Source organism: Heteronotia binoei, chromosome 4 (genome assembly GCF_032191835.1).
Source record: "Heteronotia binoei isolate CCM8104 ecotype False Entrance Well chromosome 4, APGP_CSIRO_Hbin_v1, whole genome shotgun sequence".
NCBI classification, from domain to species: Eukaryota; Metazoa; Chordata; class Lepidosauria; order Squamata; family Gekkonidae; genus Heteronotia; species Heteronotia binoei.
The window spans coordinates 31,633,344-31,657,531 of NC_083226.1; the positions used below are offsets into that span (position 1 = coordinate 31,633,344).

A 24,188-nucleotide genomic window follows, 5' to 3' on the forward strand; every position below is an offset into this window, starting at 1 on the left:
TATATATAAATTCATAAACATAAAACATGGCAAAGAAAATGTAAACTTGTTCAGCGTTCACTGATGTTTGATTCTTGCATTTCATCCTGGGGAAGAAGCGTGTATGTAAAGTACAGCCAAGTCATAACCAGTTTATGGCAACCCTAGGTGTAAGGGATTCAGGGCACGAAATGTACACAGGTACTTTGCCATTGCCTGCTTCTGCATAGCAACCCTGGACTTCCTTGGTGGTCTCCCATCCAAGTACTAACCAAGGCCCACTCTCCTTAGCTTCCAAGACCCAACAAGATCAGCCTAGCCTGGGCCATCCAGATCAGTGCAAGGGAAAAGAGGAAACAGCGTGGAGTCACTTCTGAAGTGACTCCCCAAAATTAGAGTTTAGATGTGGGTCCTGCTTCAAAGAATTTGAGAAGCACTCGCATATGTGGACCTGGCCTCTCTCTTTGCAATTGTCCAGGCAGCTCTAAGATAAGTTCTAGGATTCAATATCAGTTTGCAAGAAAGCACAAGGTGGGTCTATGTACGGGTTGCCAACTTCCAGGTGGTAGATCTCCTGGGATTACAATTGAGCTCCGGGTAACAGAGATCAGTTTGCCTGGAGAAAATGGCCACTTTGGAAGGTAGACCCATTGAAGTCCCTCCCATCCCCAAACCCCACCCTCATCAGGCTCCACCCCAAAATCTCCAGGCATTTTCCAATCCAGAGATGGTAGCTCTAGTCTGTTGCCTTCTATTTTGATATTGTTAACTAGATACAAAACTAAACACACAGGATACACAAAAATGGCAGCTATGTAATTATCTTCCATATTTACCACTCAGGAGAATTTACTTTTGTGTTAGTGGTTGGCGGTATAAGAGGAGGTGGGGATGCTTAGGGAAACACAGAATGCCATGTTGTATACTAATCGTCATCATTTATTTATTATTGTTATTATTAGCAGCAGTGTGCATTTAAAGTTACATACAAACCCTTTTCAGTCCTTACATTTTGGCACTCCTAACTTCGTGCACTGGGAGAGAACACAACATATTATTCTTTTGAAATATGCGATTGCCATTTTGTTTGAATAAAACAACATATGTATTTTCCAGCTTTGGGACATATGACTAAAAATCCAGGTCTTTGGGACATATGACTGAAAATCCAGGTCTGTAGAGAGTACATGTGTCAAATGACAATATGCACATTCACCAGAAAATGGCTATCATGGGCTCTGGGCAGGACCAGATCTACATATTTTTAGAGGGGGGGGGGCAAAATTAAAAAATGATGCCCCCTTATGGGCCATTCTATCTTATGGTCCCATAGAATACAATGGACTCCATACCCTATTTGGCGCCCCCCTCCATCAGCGCCCGGATCAAGCACCCCCCCGCTGCCGCCCCCGTGGCTCTGGGAGGACCACAAGTTCTGTGTTTTCCCAGTATGCAAGGAGTAAGCACCGAAAACCTAACAACTGAACAAGGGTTCAAGTTTGGCCCAAACTCTCTTGTGAAAATTAAATGTTTTGCTCTTTTTGAAAGCCGCTAAAACTGCATAACCTTGAACATCTACCTCATCTTGGCATGCTCAGATTAGTTTCATCTTGATTTATCTTTGTCTGTTATGAAAATGCTGTGCTTCAGCAAATGATTAATTCTCAATAGCTTATAATTATGGAGCAGCTTATGAAGAGCAATGGCAAATTTACTTACCATCTGTAACCATGCATTTGTTATCAAGACCTGGTTCTTTTCATCCTTTAAAAAAAAGCGGGAGGAAAAATAATTAAAGTAAAATGTTTTCATTCCACCATGAAAAATTTCATTCACTTCTCCCCCCACCTCCCCAAGTCTGGTTCTAGGAGAGAAATTAAAACCATGAGCAACAGGTTGCTGATTGTAATAGAAAATAACAGGTAACAGAATCACCAGTTTTTGGCACCATAACCTGCTTTTGGGAGCTTCTCCTCACCACTGGCCAGCAGGGGAAACCCTACCCCCAAACAGAGACATCCCCACACAAAGTCTCCCATCATGAACGTGATATCATCACACTGGGGATGTCATGCAGGGATGCTCTGGTTTGAGGGCAGAACTCTCTGGTTTGAGGGCAATTTTACCACAGAGTTTTGCCTTCTATGCAGAGTGTCCCTGCACAACTTTCCCAATGTGATGATATCACTTCTGTGTGATGTCATCACATTGGTGACATCACTGTTTGGGAGCAGAGCCCCTCCCCCTGCCAGTGAGAGAGAAGGCAACTCTAAAATATAGATTATGAAAAATGATTTGGTGCAGCAGGTAGTTCCTTTAGCACTTTATTCCAGAATACTTAGAATGCTGGACTAGAGTTGCGGAGACCCAGGTTCAAATCCCTGCTCACCATGACATTCACTGGGTGACCTTCAGCTAATCACTCTCAGCCTAGCCTATCGCATAGGGCTAAAATGGTGGAGATCTGAACCATCTTTCCTGTTCTCAGCTCCTTGAAGGAAGGGCAAGATAAAAATGTAATCAATTAACTCCCAAGAATATTTATTAAGTGTTCAACTGTAGACCACTATATCACGCAACATTTAAAAAAATAACAAGGGTATTAAAAATAAAAGGATCGGCCTGCAAAAAAAGGGTGAACTCTTTAATGCAAAATCCACTTAAAAAGTAAGCCCTTGTTTAATTGTACCACCATGGGGAAAAGGTGGTTCATTTTTGGGTTCAGGTACAACATGATCAAACGAACTATAAACCAACCCAGTTCATGCTCAAACCATGGTTCGTTGTTTGTTTTGTGCCCATCCCTAATCTATATCTAGCTATCTGGCACTTGATCCTAGAGTCAATATCAAAACCATGTTACCTTTTCAAAATATTTTCTCTTTGGTACGTAACATGGTTTTCTATTCCTGCATAGTTGCATGGTATGCGAATAGATTCATCTTACGTAGAAAACGGCAAAAACTCCTAGTGTGATCTGTCCCTTAGCAGAGTTTTTGTTACATTAATTGTTTGGTTGCTAATAAAACTGTCACTGAACAGTCAGAACTTCTTAAAAATCTCCTACTGGAAGGTTTAAGTTCTGAACTTTGGCTGGATCAGGTCCTATAATTTTGATACAGAAATAAAAGCATGGGCGTGACCCATTCTTACATCATGTATCCATAGGAAACATAGCAATTTCTCTCACAAATACAGTCCCCTAAGAAATAAAGGTGCTCACTACTTATTTGATAAACAAGAGGATGTTGTGAGCTGACCAGTAGGGGAAAACAGGCCAGGGGGGAGATTGGCCTGCAAGAATCCCTTAAGTATGTACAGTATCCTGGAGGGAGAAATTTGAGTCAAAGTCATCTATTCCCTCTGCCTTTAACATAGGTCCCCAATTAGCATACCACATACAGGGAAAAGCTGTGACATCTCCAATAACATATTCCTACCCATCATTAAGAGAGCAGCAATTATTCATAAACTTTATTACATCTCCGTTTTTTTCTTCCTATGTGCCAAAAAGTAGCAAATTTCCCTCTGTGTGTGTGTCTCTCTCTCTTACAAAAACCCAAATTGGGTAACAACAAAATTAAAACAATAAAACAAAAATACATTCAAATATGAAAAATCAAGTCAGCAAAGATTAACTTCCCTCCCTTTTAAAAATTAAATGCCAGACTTCCCTACTTCAAGAAGAGCACCCTGTACCACCTCCCAGGGCTTTTCTTGTGGAAATATCCTGGTAGGGACTCATTTGCATTTTAGGCCACACCTCTGGCACCAAGTCAGTTGGAACTGCGTTCCGGCCCAAAAAAAACCCTGCTCCTAAATAACTCTTGTCTGCAGCTACTCCCAAATATATAAGTAAGGTTGGTTTTCCCCATATTTTTCAGGGAGGCTTTTTCAAAGGGCTGTAATAGAGAATGAGTGTGAAAAAGCTGCAGTTGTTCTAACACCCTGCACAAGAGAGGAAGGAAAGAAAAGAAAAGTTTGAGAGAGATGTTCCTTCAAGTTTGTAGGTTCTGGATAGTGAAGGCCTTTAAAGGTAATTTATATATTTAAAACATTAAAAAGCCCATCTTTCTCCTACTCAGCCAGATTAGAAACCATATAAAACACAGAAAGTTCAAAACATTATGCTACTACAACTGTTCACAAAAACCTTGTAAGTGACATCCAGCAGGGCTCTTTTTGTAGGACAAGCCCAGAAGGAACTCATTTGCATTTTAGGCCACACACCTGACATTACTTTTGTTACAGCTTATTTTGTAGAAAAGGCTCGGCAGGAACTCATTTGCATATTAGGCCACACCCCTGGTGCCAAGTCAGCCAGAACTGCATTCCTGTGCATTCTTGCTCAAAAAAAGTCATGTCCATCAGAGATCCCTTAAGCCAGGGGTGTCAAACACATTTCCCTGGGGCCAAATTAGGCCTCAGAGGCCTCCTATCAGGCCCCTTCTCTCTCTTGCTTCCTTCTGCATAACAGTTTGCTTTGCAAGGTTTGCTGAATTGCACAGGAGCTACAGAACAAAATCTCTATTTTCTCCATTAACTGAGGCTCCTCTCTTGGGGAGGAAGCGGGGGCAAAGCTTGCTTTGCCAGGCTCCCTCAATTGCACAGCAGAGCTGCTGAGTCAACCCTCTCTTCCTTCTATTGGCTGAGGCTTCTCCCCCTTCTGGTCCCCTGGGGAAGGAAGGAAAGAGTCAGAGTTATGTTAGATCCGTCCCTCATAACAATGAGTTTGACACCCCTGCCTTAAGCGTTAAGAACCAAACAGACTACACCAGGGGTGGCCAATGGTAGCTCTCCATTGGCCATGCTGGCTGGGGCTGATGGGAGTTGTAGACAAAAAACATCTGGAGAGCTACCGTTGGCCACCCCTGGACTACACAACAAGCCATCATGAGACTACACAGGCTCTCATATTACAACCCTTCCAAATGTGCAAAAGGGACATCAGTATATGTTTCCAAACTACGCTATAGAGGATATTATTGACAGAGCCACAGGAGCTAGGGACAGACCAGGGGTATTTCTCTACAAACCTGAAGGAAGTTCCACAGCTGCAGAAATCTAAATCATAAAACAAAACAAAACAAAAAACCCATCAGAGATTAAAACTCCTCAAAGTAACAGAAACAATGTCTATTGCAATAATTCCACAAGCACACTGTGCCAGAAGGACTGGAAGTTTTATTGGAACAAAATCAACGCCCTTCCTGCCCTCTGCTTGAACAAAAACTAACAGCCAAGAACCAGTAGAGGAAAGTGACACAAAACTATAGCACCTGCTTTTCCGACCTGAGGGACCAGGGGAAAATAACTAAACAATTCAATAAGGGAACATTACCAAATTCACAACTTGCCATATTATCATAGCTGTAGCTTTAAGAAAAGAATAACCACGGAACTCTCAGTCACTTAGGGATGCCAGCCTCCAGATGGAACCTGGAGAACCCCCAGAACTATAAGCTCATCTCTAGAGATCACTTCCCCTGAAGAAAATGGATGCTTTAGAGCAGGGGCGTCAAACATGTGGCCCGGGGTCCAAATCAAGCCCTCAGAGGGCTTCTATCAGGCCCCTGAGCAACTGGCTCTTATCTGCTTCCTTTCCCCTCTCTCTTGCTTCCTCAATTGCTTGCTTGATTTTCTCCAATGGTTGAGGCTCATCCCCCTCCTGGCACCCTGGAGAAGGAAGGAAGGAGCCAGAGCTTCCTTTGCCTTGTTCCCTGGATCCCGTGGGAGAAATACAGAGAAAGCATCTTTAAGACCAACAAGTGCTAATGTTTTAAGCATGTTTTAAGATTTAAAAAAAAAAAAACCACTTTAGTTGTGTTTGTGTCCTTTAAAAAGTTTATCTCTGCTGCCTAATCTTAAATAGCTACACAAATGGCCCAGCCTGACATTAGGGTTGCCAATCCCCAGGTGGGGGCAGGGGATCCCCCGGTTTGGAGACCCTTCCCCCGCTTCAGGGTCATCAGAAAGCGTGGGGAGGGGAGGGGAGGGGAATATCTGCTGAGAACTCTATTATTCCCTATGGAGATTTATTCCCATAGAAAATCATGGAGAATTGATCCGCGGGTATCTGGGGCTCTGGGGGGGCTGTTTTTTGGGATAGAAGCACCAAATTTTCAGTATAGCATCTAGTGCTCTCCCCAAAATGCCCCCCAAGTTTCAAAAAGATTGGACCAGTGGGTCCAATTCTATGAGCCTCAAAAGAAGGTGCCCCTATCCTTCTTTATTTCCTATGGAAGGAAGGAATTGAAAGGGTGTGCCGTCCCTTTAAATGTGATGGCCAGAACTCCCTTTGGAGTTCAATTATGCTTGTTAAAGCCTTGATCTTGGCTCCACCCCAATGTCTCCTGGCTCCACCCCCAAAGTCTCCTGGCTCCACCCCCAAAGTCCCCAGATATTTCTTGAATTGGACTTGGCAACCCTACCTGACATAGCCCGGCCAGGTCTCATTTATGTCAGATCCGGCCCTCATGAGTTTGACACCCCTGCTTTAAAGGGTGGACTTTGTAGCATTATTCCTTAGAGGTCCCTTACCTCCCCAAGCTGCATCCTCAAATCTTCAGGAGTTTCCCGGCTTGAAGCCAGCAATCCTAGCCACACATCCACTGCCAGTGGCCTGGGGGACCTGGCAACCATATAGTCACTGTTGGGGTTGCTAGGCAACCAGAACAATATTGCTAAGCCTTCTCTATAAATGGGGGGAGGAGTCAACTGGGAGACCAAAGAACTGTCCTGCCCAGTCTCTATTCTCATGTCCCCTAATGGAGGAGGACTCACCAGAGAGATAACTAGTAGGAACTGACTACCCATGCAACTTAGATGGCCCAGCCTTGCCTAGATTTTTCCTTGGAAAGACTGTCAAGGGTAAAGAAGAAGGAAAAACTGAAAGTAGGTTAGCTGATGCATGGGAAGTAGGGTTGCCCAGCCTGGCAACCAGCAGGAGACCAGGTTGGATTGCCAGACCTTCAGTGGATGTGGGGGCTCCCACCACCAGGCCCTGCCTCCAGCCGGCTGGCAGGGGGACTTATTAGGAGAAAGAGGAAGGGCCAGGCCATGTTGCCAGCATTAAATAAAGGCATGCAAGCCAAAGGACCCCTCTCCCCCTGAAGCACCCATATAGTTGTCCCTGACACGAACTAGTCCCACCACCATGACTGATAAAGGCCAAAACTGCAGCCCCTGCGGCATTTGCCCTTTGGCTCACACTAAAGGTCCATGTTTTAATTTACCTGCAAAGCAGGAGGGACAAATGCTCCACTCAGGTGTTATTCACCTGGTGTTAATGTTCCAAGTTCCTTCCTCTTGTAGATTAATTGTAGAAGCCCTAACACTTCACTGTGTACTGTCACAAGTATTATGTTATTTATACATTACTTCTACTGTCAAAACAGAATTAGATTTAAGCAGCTCTACTAAGCAATGCCTTTTGTTTTGTTTTTAAAAAATGAAAACACCCATTATTAAGTTGATTAAGAAAGCTTTGGAAGGGCACAATATTTTTAGTGGTACTTTGATCTCTAGCAGTTCCACTCCTGATGGAACATTAGACCAGATGTTCATTGAATACTCTGACTCAAGGCAGTACAAATTAAAAATGACACCTAGATTTTTACACTTTCTTTTCTTGCTTGTCACTGTCCTGTTTTGCATGCAGCAAATTCATTACTGAGAGCAGTGGATTCTGCTCTATGCCTGCATGAATAGCCCCAGGCAGGCCGGGTAACATGCATCATTGCATGGTATGCGACGGGTTGTCAAAATGATTCAAAGGGTCCAGAGTTCCTTGCCAACAGCAATTCCTCCCCCCCCTCATACATTAAATGAAGTATCCTGTCCTACAAATAATTCTTTGAATTATGAATACCTTTGATGTCTGGAGGGCAGGTCTATAAAGTTTCTGCCATCAAACTAAGGCTTGTAAATTGGTACTGCAATCTCAGACCATTAAACTTACTATCTTCCCTTGTACTGTGTAGCTCAGATTCTGAAATGGTGGTTGGAAGGAGATGTGAGAGAGGCTGGGTACGGACAGGCAGCTTCAGGCGCACTAGAGGTATCCCAAACTGGAACACCCAAATCCTAACCAGATGCTCCTGCACAGTGCGCCTGTATATCATGCAGGGGTGCTTTGGTACATTCACACAATTGTTGTATGCCACCTTCTTACTGAAGTTTGGGTTCCTTTTTTCCCCTTACATTTTTACTGGCCAGGCACTCATGCTCTCTGGGCAGCTTTAATAATAATAAAAAAATTACCAGTGAGTGCCTAGAGTGGACTGGCAGGCTCACACCACAAATAAGCCTCGCTTGCATGCTCCTGCAGTCATAGAATCATAGAGTTGGAAGGGACCTCCAGGGTCATCTAATCCAACCCCCTGCACAATGCAGGAAACTCACAAATACCTCCCCCTAAATTCACAGGATCTTCATTGCTGTCAGATGGACATCCAGCATCTGTTTAAAAACCTCCAAGGAAGGAGAGCCCACCACCTCCCAGATGCCTGGAAAGATGGACAGAGTACGGCAGAACAATTTGCTGCCACTTTATCTATCTCAGATATGTCAGAGGACAAGGTGAGTGTGAGAGCGGGACGGGCAGCAGCTGTGCCTGTCTGACCTTGCTTTTTTAATCCACATGGGAGCCATCCCTATGTCGGCTCAAACTGGCATCTGAATTCAGTCTAAGAGTCAGGCACTAGCACAGGAACTGAATCCAGGCACCAGGCTGAGGTACGGGGGGCAAATGGCCTTCATTGAACATCCCAGTGAAAGAACCACTAGTGCTGAAATGGGACTGAGATGGTTCTGAACATCTCAGGCCTTGAAGACTTAGCTGGTTCCCAACAACATCATCAAAGTGCACCAGAGCCAAGAAACCTCTCCTGGTATGGAAGGGGCCTTCCTCTCTATACTGGAAACAGCAAAGAACGGCAGTCTTGGTGATTGGGGGGGAGCAAATGGAACTCAAGGAATTACTCTGAAGAGCCCCCACCCCCAAAGGAGGGAGGGAGGCAGAAAGAGCCAGCCCCTCACAGGGCATCTCTGAGGGGCTTCTCCGGCTGACTGGGCACCTCCTCGTGGTGCTGTTGAGGGGCTTGTGCCTGGCCAGCCAGATACCTCCTCTCCACACAACATGGCTGAGAGGCTTTTCTTCACAGGGCTAAGGGGCACTTCTGACTGGCTGGGAATTTCCTCTTCACTGCCAGCTGAGAAGCTCACCTTGTCAGCTGGCTGACAGAATTATTGAGTACAGGTTTGAAAGAAAACTAGTTTAATTTTGTTGTGTGGCCATTTCCTGGATTACCCATAAAATGTAATACTAGTACTCCTGCTGGGGAATATGGTCAGAGAGAGGGAGTGGATGCTGTTGCTGCCACTCCCACCCTCTAGTCTCATTTCCTTGTTTTCTGGCATTGACTCTTTGTGTATTTTTAGTCTGCAGTTAGTTATACATTTTGACAGTTTATTCCATGAGCCCCGATCTAATAAGAAAGAGCTGCAGGTGGAAGTAGGCTTCCAAAAAAGTTTTCCTTGTAGGATTGGCTCTGGCCCACAGAACTGTGATGCAGAAGATGTAATGCACATTCTGACATGAGGCTTCTGTAAGGTCTCCATCAGCTTTTTAAATCACCCCTGTTGATGTACACAACACAAAAAGGGCCCTGAGGGATTAAAATAAAAGTCCATCTAGTTCATCATCTTGTTTCTAACTAGAGTTGCCAATCCCCAGGTGGGGGCAGGGGATGCCCCAGTTTGGAGGCCCTCCACCTGCTTCAGGGTCATCAGAAAGCAAGGGGGACAGGAAAATGTCTGCTGAGCACTCATTATTCCCTATGGAGACTGATTCCCTATGGAGAATTTATCTGCAGGTATCTGGGGCTCTGGGGGAGCTGTTTTTTGAGGTAGAGGCACCTAATTTAAAGAGTCAGTCACTAGCACAGGAACTAGCATCCAGTGCCTCTCCGCAAAACACCCTCCAAGTTTTAAAAAAGATTGGACCAGGAGGTCCAATTCTATGAGCTCCAAAAGAAGATGCCCAGAACTCCCTTTGGAGTTCAATTATGCTTGTCACAACCTTACTCCTGGCTCCACCCAAGTGTCTCCTGGCCCCACCCCCAAAGTCCCCAGATATTTCTTGAATTGGACCTGGCAACCCATTCAGGTGTTTCCAGGAGGCCCACAAGCAAAACATGAAGGTCCTTGTATTCACCTATTGTCCATCCCCTAGCATGGTATTCTGCCCATGAACAGCACCTGATGTGCAGACATTTAGCACATGATCATATTTTTCTCCATGCTGTAAAATACTTCATCCACTAATCCTTGTGCGTCAATAGTCTTTTAAAGCTGTAAGAGCAAGCCAGTGCTATATTTTCGGTTAATTTACAACCAAAGGCACTTCATGCAATCCCCATTTAACTTGCAGGGGCACGTGTGGGTATGTAACCTCTCATCTACCTCTTGCCCCTTATTCTGTGGAATGTCTTTTCATGTGCAATAAAACTTGAAAGTTTAAAAGTTATAGAATGAGACATCCTTTGTTCTTTTGACCACGTGTGCTAGGAAAAGCAAATGAGAAAGTAGTCTATTTTGTAGGTAAAACTAATCACGTCCAGAGGGGATAAGGATTATAAAGAAATACAAACAGGGGACCTCCAAGGCCTTGCAGGCGATATTTCATGTTTGTCTTCGACATTATTTTGTCTTTCTCATCTTTGGAAGCCTCCAAAGCCCTTTGGCTGCTTTCTTCTCTCTTTCCTACCAACCAACCAACTAATTTACATTTTCCAGGGCTTTTTTTTTTTTTGCAGAAAAAGCCCAGAAGGAACTCATTTGGATATTAGGTCACAGCAGAGTTGTGATATGAATTGGGGTCTCCCAGATCCAAGTCCAGTGGTGGCCAAATTTGCTTAACGTAAGAGCCACGTAGAATAAATGTCAGATGTTTGAGAGCCATAAGACATAAACATGAGATGTTTGATGGCAGAAAGGCAGGAAAATAGATGGAGGAGGGGGATGGAAAGAAAGCAACTTTAACTTTAATTAGATGAGTCAGCTGCCAGCTGACTCATCTTGGAGAAGTAATTTAAAGAAACAAATGCCTTCTCCAAGTAGGTCTCCCATTTTTACAGCTGATCTTTAGCTGGCAGAGGTCAGTGTCTCTGGAGAAAATGGTTGCTTTGAAGGGTAGACTCTACGGCATTGTACCATGCAGAGCCCCCGCTCCCCAAACTCCACCCTCTCCAGGATCCACCCCCAAAGTCTCCAGGCATTTTCCAACACTGATCTGGCAACCTTATCTCCAAGCTGGCTGACAGGGTGGTGGAGGCTTAGAGAGCCGCATAATATGTGTGGAAGTGCCACATGTGGCTGCCGAGCCACAGTTTGGCCACCCCTGTCCTAGTCTGAAATACTGCAACACACTTTTTGTCATGGCAGCTGCTATTGAACAGAAAGACGCATTCAGTCCTGGTGTAAGGACCCCACCCTCTCCTCCAACCAACCCCCCCTTGGTTAGTGGGATTCCCCCTCCTAGGCTGCGATCACACACACTTAATAATGCACTTTTAATCCACTTTCAGTGCACTTTCCAACTGGATTTTACTGTGTGAACTGGCAAGATTCAGTTGGAAAGAACACTGAAAGTGCATTATTTAGCATGTGTGATCACAGCCTTATTTTTGACAGGCTCCCAAAGGGGGTACCTATTAAACCAACTAAGTGCCAGGGCATCTGGAATTAAATGCGTCTCCTAAATGGACCTGGGTACAGCCATGAAGGCCCAGGAAAGAGGTAGGAGTCTACTGGCCTTACAATCTGATTAAGTGCAGCATCCCCCAGTTCACAGTTCTCAGGAACAATAAGATTTCACTTCAGGGCTTTTTTTGAGCAGGGATGCACAGGAACGCAGTTCCGGCTGGCTTGGTGTCAGGGGTGTGTGGCCTAATATGCAAATGAGTTCCTGCTGGGCTTTTTCTACAAAAAAGCCCTGCTTCACTTCATTCTCAATAACAAAAGTCATTCAACACTGGATATCCTGGCATATCTCAGAGGTATCTGCCTAGCCTGACAAAGTTCTATTTCATTAACCAATGCCCAGTTTCTCGTTTTCCTTTTTTTCAGCTCACTCAAGAAGGGCACTCAGTTAATTATGCTCCATCCTGTTTCAGGAGCTATCTTGACTCACCCAAACTTCTGTGTCAGGGTAGATCTGGCTCACTTCAATTTAATTCAAGTGTGTTAAACATGTTGTCTCACCTAGGCTCATTGAGCCCATGCACATTTCACTCACAATAACCTAATCAAGGTATTTCCCCCACTTTCCCCCACCAAAGTTTGACAGCCGTTAATTTTAAACCTGCCAGTGAGACTCAAAACTTTTCATCTTGAACCAATCATGTTCCTGGGAGAGTGGGTTCCCATGTGCAGTAATGGGACTCTTTCCCATAAAAAGACCACCCAGTTCTCTGGGTCCAGTTTGAGTAACACTGAGAGAGTGATGCAAATTGCGTGATATCAAGTTGCCCATTGGTCACTGCTGGGCCTGGCCCCACCAAGTCCTTCCGCAGAGGTCAAAACAGCCTCTTCTGACAGAAAGCAAGACAAGATATTGTTGTGGTTGCCTAGCAATTGCCACTGAGTACATTACTTTCAGGTGTTGCTTCTATTATTTGGGGAGGGGAGGTTAAACCCTAATGTTGATTTATTTTTTAAGATTTCAGAATTTTCTGCAAATCTGGAGAATTGTTCAGATTTGTAGACTGATCAGTCCTGCCTGTTCATGGCTCCAATGCCTGGATTTAAGCAGGTCCAGCTCACCCACTAGGCAAAATAGGCATCTGCCTAGGGCGCTGGGAGGGGGGGTACTGAATTGGGCTCCCCCCTCCCAGTTTCCAAGACAAATACCTAAATTTGCCTCTCCTCCCGCTGCTGCCACCACTGCCAGCCCTCCCTTCCCTTCCACTGCATCATCCTCTGCCACCGCCCCCCTCCTCAGCGATCAGCGGACTGTGCCGCAAAGAGGCTTGACCCTACCGGCTTCGAGGAGGCCGGCATCTGAGCATTCTTTGAAGAGAGAGCTGGAGGAGGCTTTGCTCCCCCCCCCCTCACTTCCAGTTCTGGAAAGGAGGAGGAGAAGCCTCCAGCACTCTCTTCAAAGAATGCTCAGATGCCAGCCACCTTGAAGCTGGTAGGGCCAAGTCTAGTCCTGGTGCCCTCTCTGATAGATCAGAGGTGTGTGATGGAGCATGGCACTGTAGAGGGAGGGAGGGCGGTAGGGGGGCAGCAGGCTGGCAGCCTGCCTGGGGAGCCATGCACCCTAGGGCCAGTACTGGATTTAAGTATCGACATATATAGTCATGTTGAGAATTAGGCTGCAGTCACACGAGCACTGTGATACAATGTCATTGCTATTCCCTTCTGGATTTAAAGTACACAATCAGACAGCAACATCTGCCTTCCATTCCCCAATCATTGGCACCCCGTTCTGACTTTTTTTTGAATTGGAGTTATTTGACACCAGGGAAAGCCCAGTCTTTATGGGTGTCATCCCTTACACCCTGCATTTCTGGATATCTGAACTCCCCTGTTGCAAACTCAAGACAGTTGGGAAGTCTGAACCATTCCTTCCATTTTCACTTCCTTTTTTTTGTGATCAGTTAGCGATGTGTGCATAAGATCTTCACATCAGGGCTTTGAATCACTGCTTGTGCATGTCTGCACTCAACACTGTCGGAATTGGGAGCTCCTGAGGGAATTGTTTTTGAGTGACAGTTCCTTCCCAAATCCCTGCTGTTTCTTGAGGTTAGAAAGCCATGGAAATAGTCACTAGTTAGGCTCCCATATTGGCAGGGAACCTGGAGAGGCTGGCAACCTGACTCCCCACCCCACTTTCTCCCATGCAAACCATGTTAGCAGAAAAAGAAAAAAGTGTTGCTGTCTGAGGGCATCCCATGATGGGCACCAGAGTAAATGTACTGAAGTCAAGGAGGCTACTTTCATGTAAATCTGCATAATGCTTACACTTCCACCCCCAATGAATTCCAAGGAAGAGAGGCAATGCAATAGAGACTGAAAGGGGTTGCAGTACTTCACAGTCAAAAAGGACCCAGAGCTTTGGATACACACATATGTGCATGCTTGAAAGACAAACAAAAGGAAGGATGCCTGACCACCCACTCCATCCAAACAGTCAACCACAGAATGAACATGTGATGAGACCAGTTAAGGGCAGTGCTCTAAGCTGAGTTAGTGTGAGCTAGCTCAGATTTTTAGCCTCTGGCTCACACATTTTTGTCTTAGCTCAGGAAAAATGGCCCCAGAGCAAACTAATTTTTGCAATAGCTCACAACTTTAATGCCAGTAGCTCACAAAGTAGAATTTTTGCTCACAAGACTCCACAGCTTAGAGTATTGGTTAAGGGTAGCATGTTTGGATAAACCTCTCCAGAATAAATACCACCAGGTAATATAGAGGCACAGCCAGATCATGCCAAACCTACTGTTTGACCACAGCCTTAGATAAACTGATTGTTACTGAGAATTGCATAACATATAAACAAGGAATACAAGAATTCCAAGACCACAAATTCCAGCTACCACTATAGACAGACATAAAGGTAAAGGTAAGCACCCCATACAAGCACCAGACATTTCCAACTCTGGGGTGATGCTGCTTTCACAACGTTTTCATGGCAGACTTTTTAACAGGGTGGTTTGCCATTGCCTTTTTCAATATACCTCACAGGGTGTCTTTTGTGGGAGGAGAAGACACAGGAGATTATAAACTGCTCTGAGTCTCTGATTCAGAGAGAAGAGCGGGGTATAAATCTGCAGTCATCTTCTTCTTCTTCTATAAACCCTGCCTAATTTTTTCTTCTATAAACCCTCACCTATTTCTTCTATTACTCATTATTACCACAAGCAAGCATATCAAGCCCAAGCTGAAAATAGAAGCCCTTTTTGGATACTATGATTGCGCATATCAGGAGTTTGCCAAATGCACATATCAGGATTGCACACTACCTTTGATCCTATGGATACACATGGCCACCATGACATTTGAAGGTGGAAACAAGCAGATTTCACAAGCACATTCAGCCTTTGTACATACCACATGAAACTTTCATTCATTCATTAATTGGTTCTGACTCACATATACCAAAGTTGAAAAATCTGTTCATTGCCCCCTTCAGACAACATGGTGATAACACATACTGGGAGGATCTATTTGCAGTTCACCAGCCTCCCTGTACCCACTGACTGTAACATGAAAAGGGCTAGCATGGAAAGGAATTTTACTGTAAATGGGCAAACATTTCCTATATATGGACACACGCTTTAAAAAATGCATATTCAGTGCTATAATGCAAGCATAAGCTTTCCAGTTTGAAAGTCTACAGTTCCTACAGAGAGCAGAGAGATGTCTTTTAAAGCCTTGGATCTCCAGCTGTGAGGGCAAAACCCTGCAGGATCTGCTACGGCTGGAAGACAGGCATCATCTGGGGATCTCCTTTCTTTTCTCTTAGGCCTGAGGCAGGGACTCTGCATGCAGCAGCTGGAGACAGGAGCTGCTCAGTTCATTCCTGTCTTCTAGGTCAGTCCTTTAATAAGCCAGATGGGCCCTGTGGAAGCAGAAGAGTGGAAGCGACAGGAGTGAGGAGAAAAGAGAAGAGAAACTCCCCCACTAAAATGAGCTTGGTTATGGCCAAGATCCTCACAGACCTCATTTAGATCCGCCGTGAAGTTCTTTGCACGGCCTATCAACGTGAAGCCTATCAAATAAACTGTTGGCACAGTCATGAAAAAAACAGAAGCCCAAACTGAATATGTGAAAGCTTAGGACAATCAACACAGAATTCTGCCCATCGCCACCCATGGTGGGTGCTCAAAACAGAGGCCTTGTCCAAACAGCAGAGAAAATAGCAAGCTTTTTCTTTGAGAACATGTGAGAACTGATGGGGCTTTTTTCTCATGTGGAATCCTTCAACCATGTGGTTGCGCAGTTGTAATCCAAAAGCCTATACAGTCCAGAAACAGGTTAACTCTCTAGTCCACAGCTGCCAACTCCGATTTTGGCAACTCCTGGGGTTTGAGGAGCATGGAGTTTAGGGAGGGACCTCAATGGGGACTTGATGTCACAGAATTTGCCATTTTGTAACTGCCATTTCCTCCAGGGGAATTGATCTGTGTAGCATGAACATCAGTTGTAATTCCACAAGAAGTCCAGGTCTCACCTTAAGGTAGGGCTGCCAAGTCGTCGTGGCAGGGGGATTTGTGGGGTGTTCTGAGAGTGGGCAGGAAGTGGAGTGTGATGTTCCCTGATGCAATGGCATCATCTGGAAGTGATGTTATCATGCTGGCAACATTGCACACAACACTCTGTTTTTTGAGCAAAGCTCTGTGGGTTTTTTGCCTTCAAAATAATAGAATTTGCCCAAACAACAGAGTGTCGCCAAGCAACATCCCTGGCATAATGACATCATCTGGACATCTCCATTTGGGGTGGGGTTTCCCCTGCTGGCCAAATGGCTGGCGGTGGGTTGAAGCCCCCAAAATCGAGGGAACGCCTGTTGGGACCTGGGGACTGGAACCCTACCTTAAGGTTGGTAACTCTTTCTAGTCTTTGTATGAAATAACCCCCACACAGACACACACAAATGAACCCATTTTTGAAATCCCAGGGAGGCAAGAAAGCCAGAAGATTTACAGACTTCCAATTGGGTTTGCCTGGTAATTACATTCAGGATTGTGGCTCTCAAGAAGTACATGCCTGCTCCAAAGTTATTTTCAATATCCTGGAATGTGTGTTATATAAGCCAATAGGGGTAATGGGTGTCTTCAAGGTGGATGCATGCTGATTATTGAGAATGGCCCCAACACAGCAAATTGGTTGCTTCACTTCTAGCTTGGTGAGGAGAAAATGTCTTTTGTACTTGCAGAGCTCCATATGCTATGACAAGTGCATGGAGCTCTGGACCAGTAGTTCCCAATCTTTCTGTATGGCAACCCCCAGGGCTTTTTTTGTAGAAAAAGGCCAGCAGGAACTTATTTGCCTATTAGGCCACACCCCCTTATGCCACCATTGTTCCACACAGAGCTTTTTCTACAGCAGGAACTCATTTGCATATTAGGCCACATCCTTTGACACAAGGCCAGACAGAACTGCATTTCTGTGCATTCCTGCTAAAAAAAAAAAAGCCCTGGCAAGCCATTTTCTTGGTATGGTGTCCCATCCCGGGCCAGTCCAAGGTTTTTTTAGCACCCAAGGTGAACTATGACATTGTCACCAGTCTAGTCTATCACTGCGTCTTCTACAGTATCCAACCAGATGTTATTGAGAAACTCACAAACCACACACAAAGGGTGTAGCTGCCCCAAGCAAGTAGCATCTGTTTTCTTCTTCATAAAGTTACTGGTTGCTGGACAGATTTTCTTCCCTCATTGCCACAAAGGGAGGTGAAAGGTGAGAATGTGAGACGCTAACGAGGAATAGCATTTTAGGGAGATCGATGGGCTGCAGTGGGAAAGTAGAGGAAGAAACAGGGCCGGACCACCCACTAGGCAAATTAGGCGATTGTCAAGGGTGCCGTAGGTCCAGGGGCACAGAATTGGGCAAATCTCCAAGTTCCCTCTGTGCTTCTAGGAGTCTCCGAGAGGCGTGGGCTGCAAGGCTTTCTCACAGCTTTTGCACCCTGGGGGTGCAAAAGCAGAGAAAGGATCTCCCCACACACACACCTCTCCATCCAAAAGCAGATAATGGCTCTCCTTCCCCCCCGCCACCTCTCTATCCATTCTATCCTATGGACCCATAGGATAGAATGGAATCTATTGTATCCTATGGACCCATAAGATAGAATGGAGAGATCGGGTTGCAGTGACCTCAGAGAAGATGGGGGGTGCCTTGCCTAGGGTGCCAATCAGTCTAGGTCTGGCCCTGGGCAGAAAAGTTTTGTTCTGCTGACAGAAGTGTCTTCTGTTAGTGGAAAAGTTTGGATCCAATTTATGTTCTTTTCTTGAGAGTCGTTTACCTTATGACCAATGTCTTGTGGTAGTGGATTCCCTACCTTATTTATGCAACGTATTCATAACTCACATTTCTACCGATATTGCTTCTTAACAAAGCTCACAAAGCTTTAAAAACAGCTTAAACAAAAGGAAATAAAAGATAAAAGGAAAGAATTGAGGCTTCAGTGCACCTCAGCTGCTTCATTTCCTCTTTGTTTTGCTGAAGGAGGGAGGGGAATAAAGCAGAAATTATGCTTCCAGTCTGAGGTGACTTGAAATGGGATAGTTTCATTATGACTCATTATTGTCTTGTATACTTTAAAAATGATCATAAATTCATTTGAGGTGCTGGACATTTCAAATTCATTTGCTAGCTTTCTCTAAATCGTACAGGAACGTAATGTGTTGTAACATTAACATGTTATAAAAGAACATATAATCAAGTATTTATGCTTTTGTGTCTGCATTGTAGGCAGTATAAAATTCATTATTCAGCTCTCAAAAACAAAAAAGAGCCTCTGGTTGGAACAAAAACTTCCATAACTTCCAGTTCCAATAGATTAAAGTTGGTCTACTCTGAATGCTCTGACCGGGGAAGGCAATAGCAAACCACCCCGTAAAAAGGTCTGCCGTGAAAACGTTGTGAAAGCAGCATCACCCCAGAGTCGGAAATGACTGGTGCTTGCACAGGGTACCTTTCCTTTCCACTCTGAATGTTTACAGGCTAGGGTTGTCAGACCCAACCTGGCAACCAGTAGGAAATTGGGGGGCGGGGGCAAGGACATGGGGCCGTATCAGTAATGTTACACCTTCCCAGGAATCACTGGAAACTCTATGGTAAAATCAGAGAGTTGACGATTTCTAAAGAGGACCAACATCACTTCTGGGTTTTCCCTAGAAGACTATTCCCTAGAATTCTTTCCCTAGAAGAATTTCCCTCAATTCCTAAAGACAACTAACACCACTTCTGCTAAAACCTGGAAGCGACATCATACTGCTATGACAATCCTAATACAAGTCCTGTATTTTAACAGGTAGAAATTCTGCATCTTCCTGACATGAAAACAACTAACGACAAAAATAATTACTAAACCAGTTTAAGATTTTAGTGTAGATAGACATTTAGGGCAGTCATTCTCAATGTGTTGTTCATGGGTGTTCTGACCCTTCCTTCACATCTTACATATCCTTTTCAAATTTCCTTCTTCTTTGTCCTCCTTCATGCTGCTCACACTCTTTTCTTCCTACCCATTTTTTGTCAACTGTCACTTTCCTTCACCTCTCACTCTTGAGTTCACCCCTACCCAATGTCAATTTTGAAGTGTGTTACAATTAATGGGAGGACTAAGGAGATTTAGTAGAGATTGCATTGTTTTTGTTGGGGGAAAACCAGGCTCTAGCTGCAAAAGTCCAAGTAGTAACAAACAGTAACTATGGTTGCCAGGGTTGGGAAATACCTGGAGATTTGGGAGGGGGATGGAACCTGAGGACAGTGAAGTTTGGTGAGGAACTTCAATGGGGTATAATGCCATAAAGTCCATCTTCCAAAGCAGCCATTTTCTCCAGGGGAACTGATCTCTATTGCCCAGAGATCTGTCATAATCCCAGGAGAGCGCCAGCCACCACCTGGAGGTTGGCAACTCTAAGAGTAACAAGTGCTTGCTCTCACAGCTTGATTCCATTTGTCTTCATTAGGAGGAGATGTTTGCTTAAAAATGCTTCACCATTCCTGTTCCACTACCAGTAGAAAGGAAGAGGGAAGGGACCATTACTACTAGTGTTGAAACTAAAAAGATCTGGAAGAAACAAGGAAACAGGAAGAGCAGAACGTAAGCAGGGGTGTCCAACTCATTCGTTATGAGGGACGGATCTGACATAAACAAGACCTTGTCGGGCTGGGCCATATGTGTCAAAAAATGTAATGCCAGGTAGTGGAGATTTAAACTATATAAAGGACACAGGCAAACACAAAGATTTTTTTTTAAGCTTTAAATATGCTTAAAAGATTAGCCGTCCTGTAATATTTTATTTAACAGTCTCTGATAACTGAAGGAGGCAAGAGAGAGGGAGAAGGAAGCAGACTTTCTCACAGGCCTGATAGGAGCCCTCCAGGGGCCTGATTTGGCCCTCAGGCTGCGTGTTTGACACCCCTGATTTACAGTTTTCCAAGCTCAGAGAATATCCTCCCAGTACAATACCAAGGAATCCTTAACTGGAAATTCTGTGTTGGTGGCATGCTACATTGGTCCTGGTTTGGTTTACAACAAAAGAGTTTAGTTAAATCCAGGTGGGCAGCCATGTTGGTCTGAAGCAGTAGAACAAAGTTTGAGTCCAGCGGCACCTTTAAGACCAAAAAAGTTTTATTCAAGGTGTGAGCTTTCATGTGCATGCACACTTCCTCAGATACAACGAAATGGAATTTTCCAGTCTGTGTGTGTGTATATATATATACAGGAGTCATTTTGTACAAAAATAGGTGGTGGAGCTCATCCAGGGATTGTTATGCAGCTGCAATACTATTCAATGGACAAGGAGGTGGAACTCGCAGAAGGAGGAGGTGGAATTGTCAGAAAGGTTCAGAAGCTGTGCTCCTGTGAGCTCCCACTGAATCTGATTCAGTGGGAGCTCACAGGAGCACAGCTTCTGAACCTTTCTGAGACATAAATATTTGTGTGTGTGTGTGTGTATAAATCTTGTCTTCTCAGTGACTTGGCTCAGGCATGAAGCCTAAGGGTGGGATGGTGAAGGAAGCGAGCCAAGTACTGGCGAGACACAGATCATTACAGTCAAAGAAACCACAAAAGTCTCCTAGCACTTGGCCAGCTTTCAAATGGACAAATATTAGAAAGTTCAGACAAGTGCATAATTACATGAAAGTTCTCTTTGCCCCCTACAAAAACCAAATGTTTTCATTATGCCATCTAATAATGTTTCACTTAATTTTAACTTTATCTGAAAAAAAAATATGAGGGAAGGATTAGTCTTTCGTGACAGGCCCATTTTGTGGGGCTCAAAATTCCAGAATTAAATGAAACTTACTCAAGAAAGTTGGGGACCCCTGCTCTGAACGTATTGATTCAATCACAAATTGAATGCAACTCATCAAGTAGCTAAATTGCTGAGAAATGAAATATTTATTGATCATTAAAACACAAAGCTTTTCTGGAGGACCATAGGTGGCAGAAAGAATGTATAAATAAACCACTTAGAGATGACTTTAGAACATTTCAGTCAGGAACCAATGGGGAGAAGTGTGCGACTGCCAACCTCCGTCATCTATTCAAAGATTCTAACACACTCAACTAAGCATTATGCACATATTCGGCTGCCAGTGACTTACATAATGGTCTCCCTAGCACTGAATTGTCATCTTAAGTATTCAGTGGTAGATTTCACATCAAAATCCGCAGGTGCTATAATAAAAGGAACAATGTTATTTCTAAACTGTTAATTACTCACTGGTACCCCTGCACCACATATGAGTAGCAAGATGAGAGAAGAAAGATGCAGACTTATTGAAAAGATTTTTGTTTTTTTGCAGTTTTCAAATGTGGTAACCGGATTGTAGGCGATTGCCCAGCATGTTGAAGTATATGCACTGAAGTGCTTAAGCTGGTGGTTAATATTAAGAAGCATTTTCTAAATATAAGCATAGTCAGGAAATGGAGAATATTGCCAGGGGAAGCTGTGAAATCCCATCCGTTGAGGAACTTTTGGAAAGCAAAACTAGAAAAACAGCTGTTCAGGAAGGTTTGGGTATTATGGGTTGATCAAATGGCTACAAAAATCCTTTCCAGCCCAAAATAAAGGCATGCTGTCTCCAAAAAAAAACACCTGGCCTCATGTAGGACAGAAGTATTTGGGGATCGTATGGAATCAATAAGCTCTGACCTGGATGGCTTAGGCTAGCCTGATTTCATGCAAGCTAAGCAAGGTCAGTCCTGGCTGGTAAATGGATGGGAGACCTCCAAGGAATACCAGGGTCATGATGCAGAGGCACGCAATGGCAAACCATTTCTGAAAGTCTTTTAATCTGAAGACCCTACAGGGCCACCATAAATCATTTGTGACTTTACAGCACTTTCCACTTCATATGGGGCCACATGAAGGTGCACAGAAAGAGAAGGCAACATGGCGTAGCCCAATCTTGTCAGATCTCGGAAGCTGAGCAAGGTCAGTACTTGGAAAAGAGACTACCAAGAAAGACTCTGCAGAAGAAGGCAATGGCAAACAGGTGTGCGCAAAACAAATTTTCCAGGATTTTTCAGGTTTGGGTGTATTGGACCTCTAAATATCAGTATTTCCTAATATTCCCAAATCTCAATACTGGTATGGTATTTGGATTCATAACTTTTCAGACTTGGATTCAGGGTTGTTGTTTTTTTGGCTTCATTATATCCCATGGGGACCATTATAGTCAATGGTCCCCATAGGGTATAATGAGGAATTGATTCAGGGCTATCTGGGAGTTTGAGGGGGACTGTTTTTGAGAGGGTCCAATTCTGTGAACCCCCCAAAAAGGTGACCCCATCTTCCACTGTTTCCAATGGAGGGGGGAAAGGCATTTAAAAGGATTCTGATCTCTTTAAATCCCTTCTGTCAAGTGCCCTAGACATTATTGTACTTTGTACTGTCATGCACATGTTTTTGGTATTGTTTCATTTTGTGCTTTGAGAACATTTGGGGGAGTTCAGCTAAGCTTGCTTTGCTATCCTTTTCTAACTCCATAAATAACCACTCATCCCTGGTAGAGGAACTGGTGCCTGTACCTCAAGGCCACATTATCTTCTTTCCAGAGACTGCCTGAATTGCATAGTGTCTGCTGTTTGCTATAAGGGGGTAGGGTGAGAAATATTCTACACTGATTTGCGTGGGCTTCAGATTTGTAAATTTTGGTGGGCATGCAACAGTCCTAGGGAGGTATAAAGATCTGGCCATCCCCAGGTGAACTAGACCCGACACAGAGACTCATGCTACTGTGTTGTGTCTATCAATAAAGTTAACCTTTTCTGGAAATAAAAGAAAGGCCTGTTTATGTTGAGGACGACCCAGGAGCTAACATCTGCAAGCCATGAGTTAACTCAGAAGGCATTTTAAGGGACTGAGACCCCTTTAAATGCCCTTTAACTGCAGATATCCAGCATTCCTGGATAATCCTGAAATTATTATCCTGGAGTGGCTATATTGGAAAGACAAAAATAGACACGTATTCGAAAATACTCCCAAAATACTGATAATTTCACTACCTAATCTGAGGAAACTTGGAGATTCTTGAGGTAGTTGGAGATTCTTGAGGTAGTTGTACAGATTGTTTGCTTTTTAAAGGGGGAAGGCACCAGTAATGTATTTTTTACCTCGCTAAGGTATTTTTTCAGCTCAGATACATAAGGGTTGTTGTTGTTTTGTTTTTTTGCTCAGATACAACCGAATGCACACCCCTAATGGCAAACCACCTCTGCTTCTCACTTGCCTTGAAAGCCCTTGCTGGGGTTGCCATAAGTCAGCTGTGACTTGATGGCACTTTAAATACAGAGAGAAAGAGATTACACACAGCTAACCCAATGACATAAGATGCCAAGCAGAGAGGTTGGCAATATTATATTGGGATCAAAAATTAGTGTGTGATATGACAAGATCCCTTACAACGACACTGACGATAATGATACATATGGAGAACAACTCTTAAAACACACGACGTATCGGGCCTTACGTCTCTAGACACATGTACATTTATTCATTTTCTAATCACACAAGAAGAAGTGGCCCCTGATTTTACCACCCAAAGGGAGCAACACTGTGACCCAAGAGATGAGACCCATAATCCCTTGCAGCATTATAGAAGACACTGGGGCTACAGTATACAGAACGTACGCAGCTACTCATTATTTGAGAGGCACGCCTTGAGACTTAAAAACATCTCGTCCTTGACAAACAAGTAAAAAGAAGTATTGAATATGTATGCAGACTGATTGAGCAAGACATTATTAGCAAGGTAAATTTGCAAATCCTGTATGTTTTTCCCCCTGAGTTTCTGTTCTCTTCAATGGGCTTTGACTCATTCAGATATGCAGTAGTCTCCTGAGGGGGGCGAGCAACTGCTGCCTCTCTACATCAAGAATAACTGGGATGGTCTAATTACATGAGATTACCCACCCTAACCAGCAAAGCCTGATTGGAAGGGGGCAGATTTGGAACAGA

The 24,188-nt window shown here is 44.2% G+C and overlaps 1 protein-coding gene across 2 annotated transcripts in view; it reads right to left on the bottom strand.

Moving 5' to 3' along the window:
• The window catches only part of LOC132570458 (neuronal acetylcholine receptor subunit alpha-7-like), a 154,395-nt gene that overhangs the window by 70,112 nt on the left and 60,095 nt on the right, over positions 1-24,188 (bottom strand). The window contains exons 1-2 of one of the 2 annotated variants that reach the window (XM_060237065.1): positions 5,016-5,037; positions 1,699-1,743 (exon numbers count right to left, since the gene is read on the bottom strand). In XM_060237065.1, coding sequence (XP_060093048.1) covers positions 1,699-1,701 — 3 coding nt within the window. In that variant the 5' untranslated portion in view covers positions 1,702-1,743; positions 5,016-5,037. Of the gene's footprint in view, positions 1-1,698; positions 1,744-5,015; positions 5,038-24,188 lie in introns of those variants that run through there. The other variant, XM_060237064.1, reaches the window with a different exon arrangement.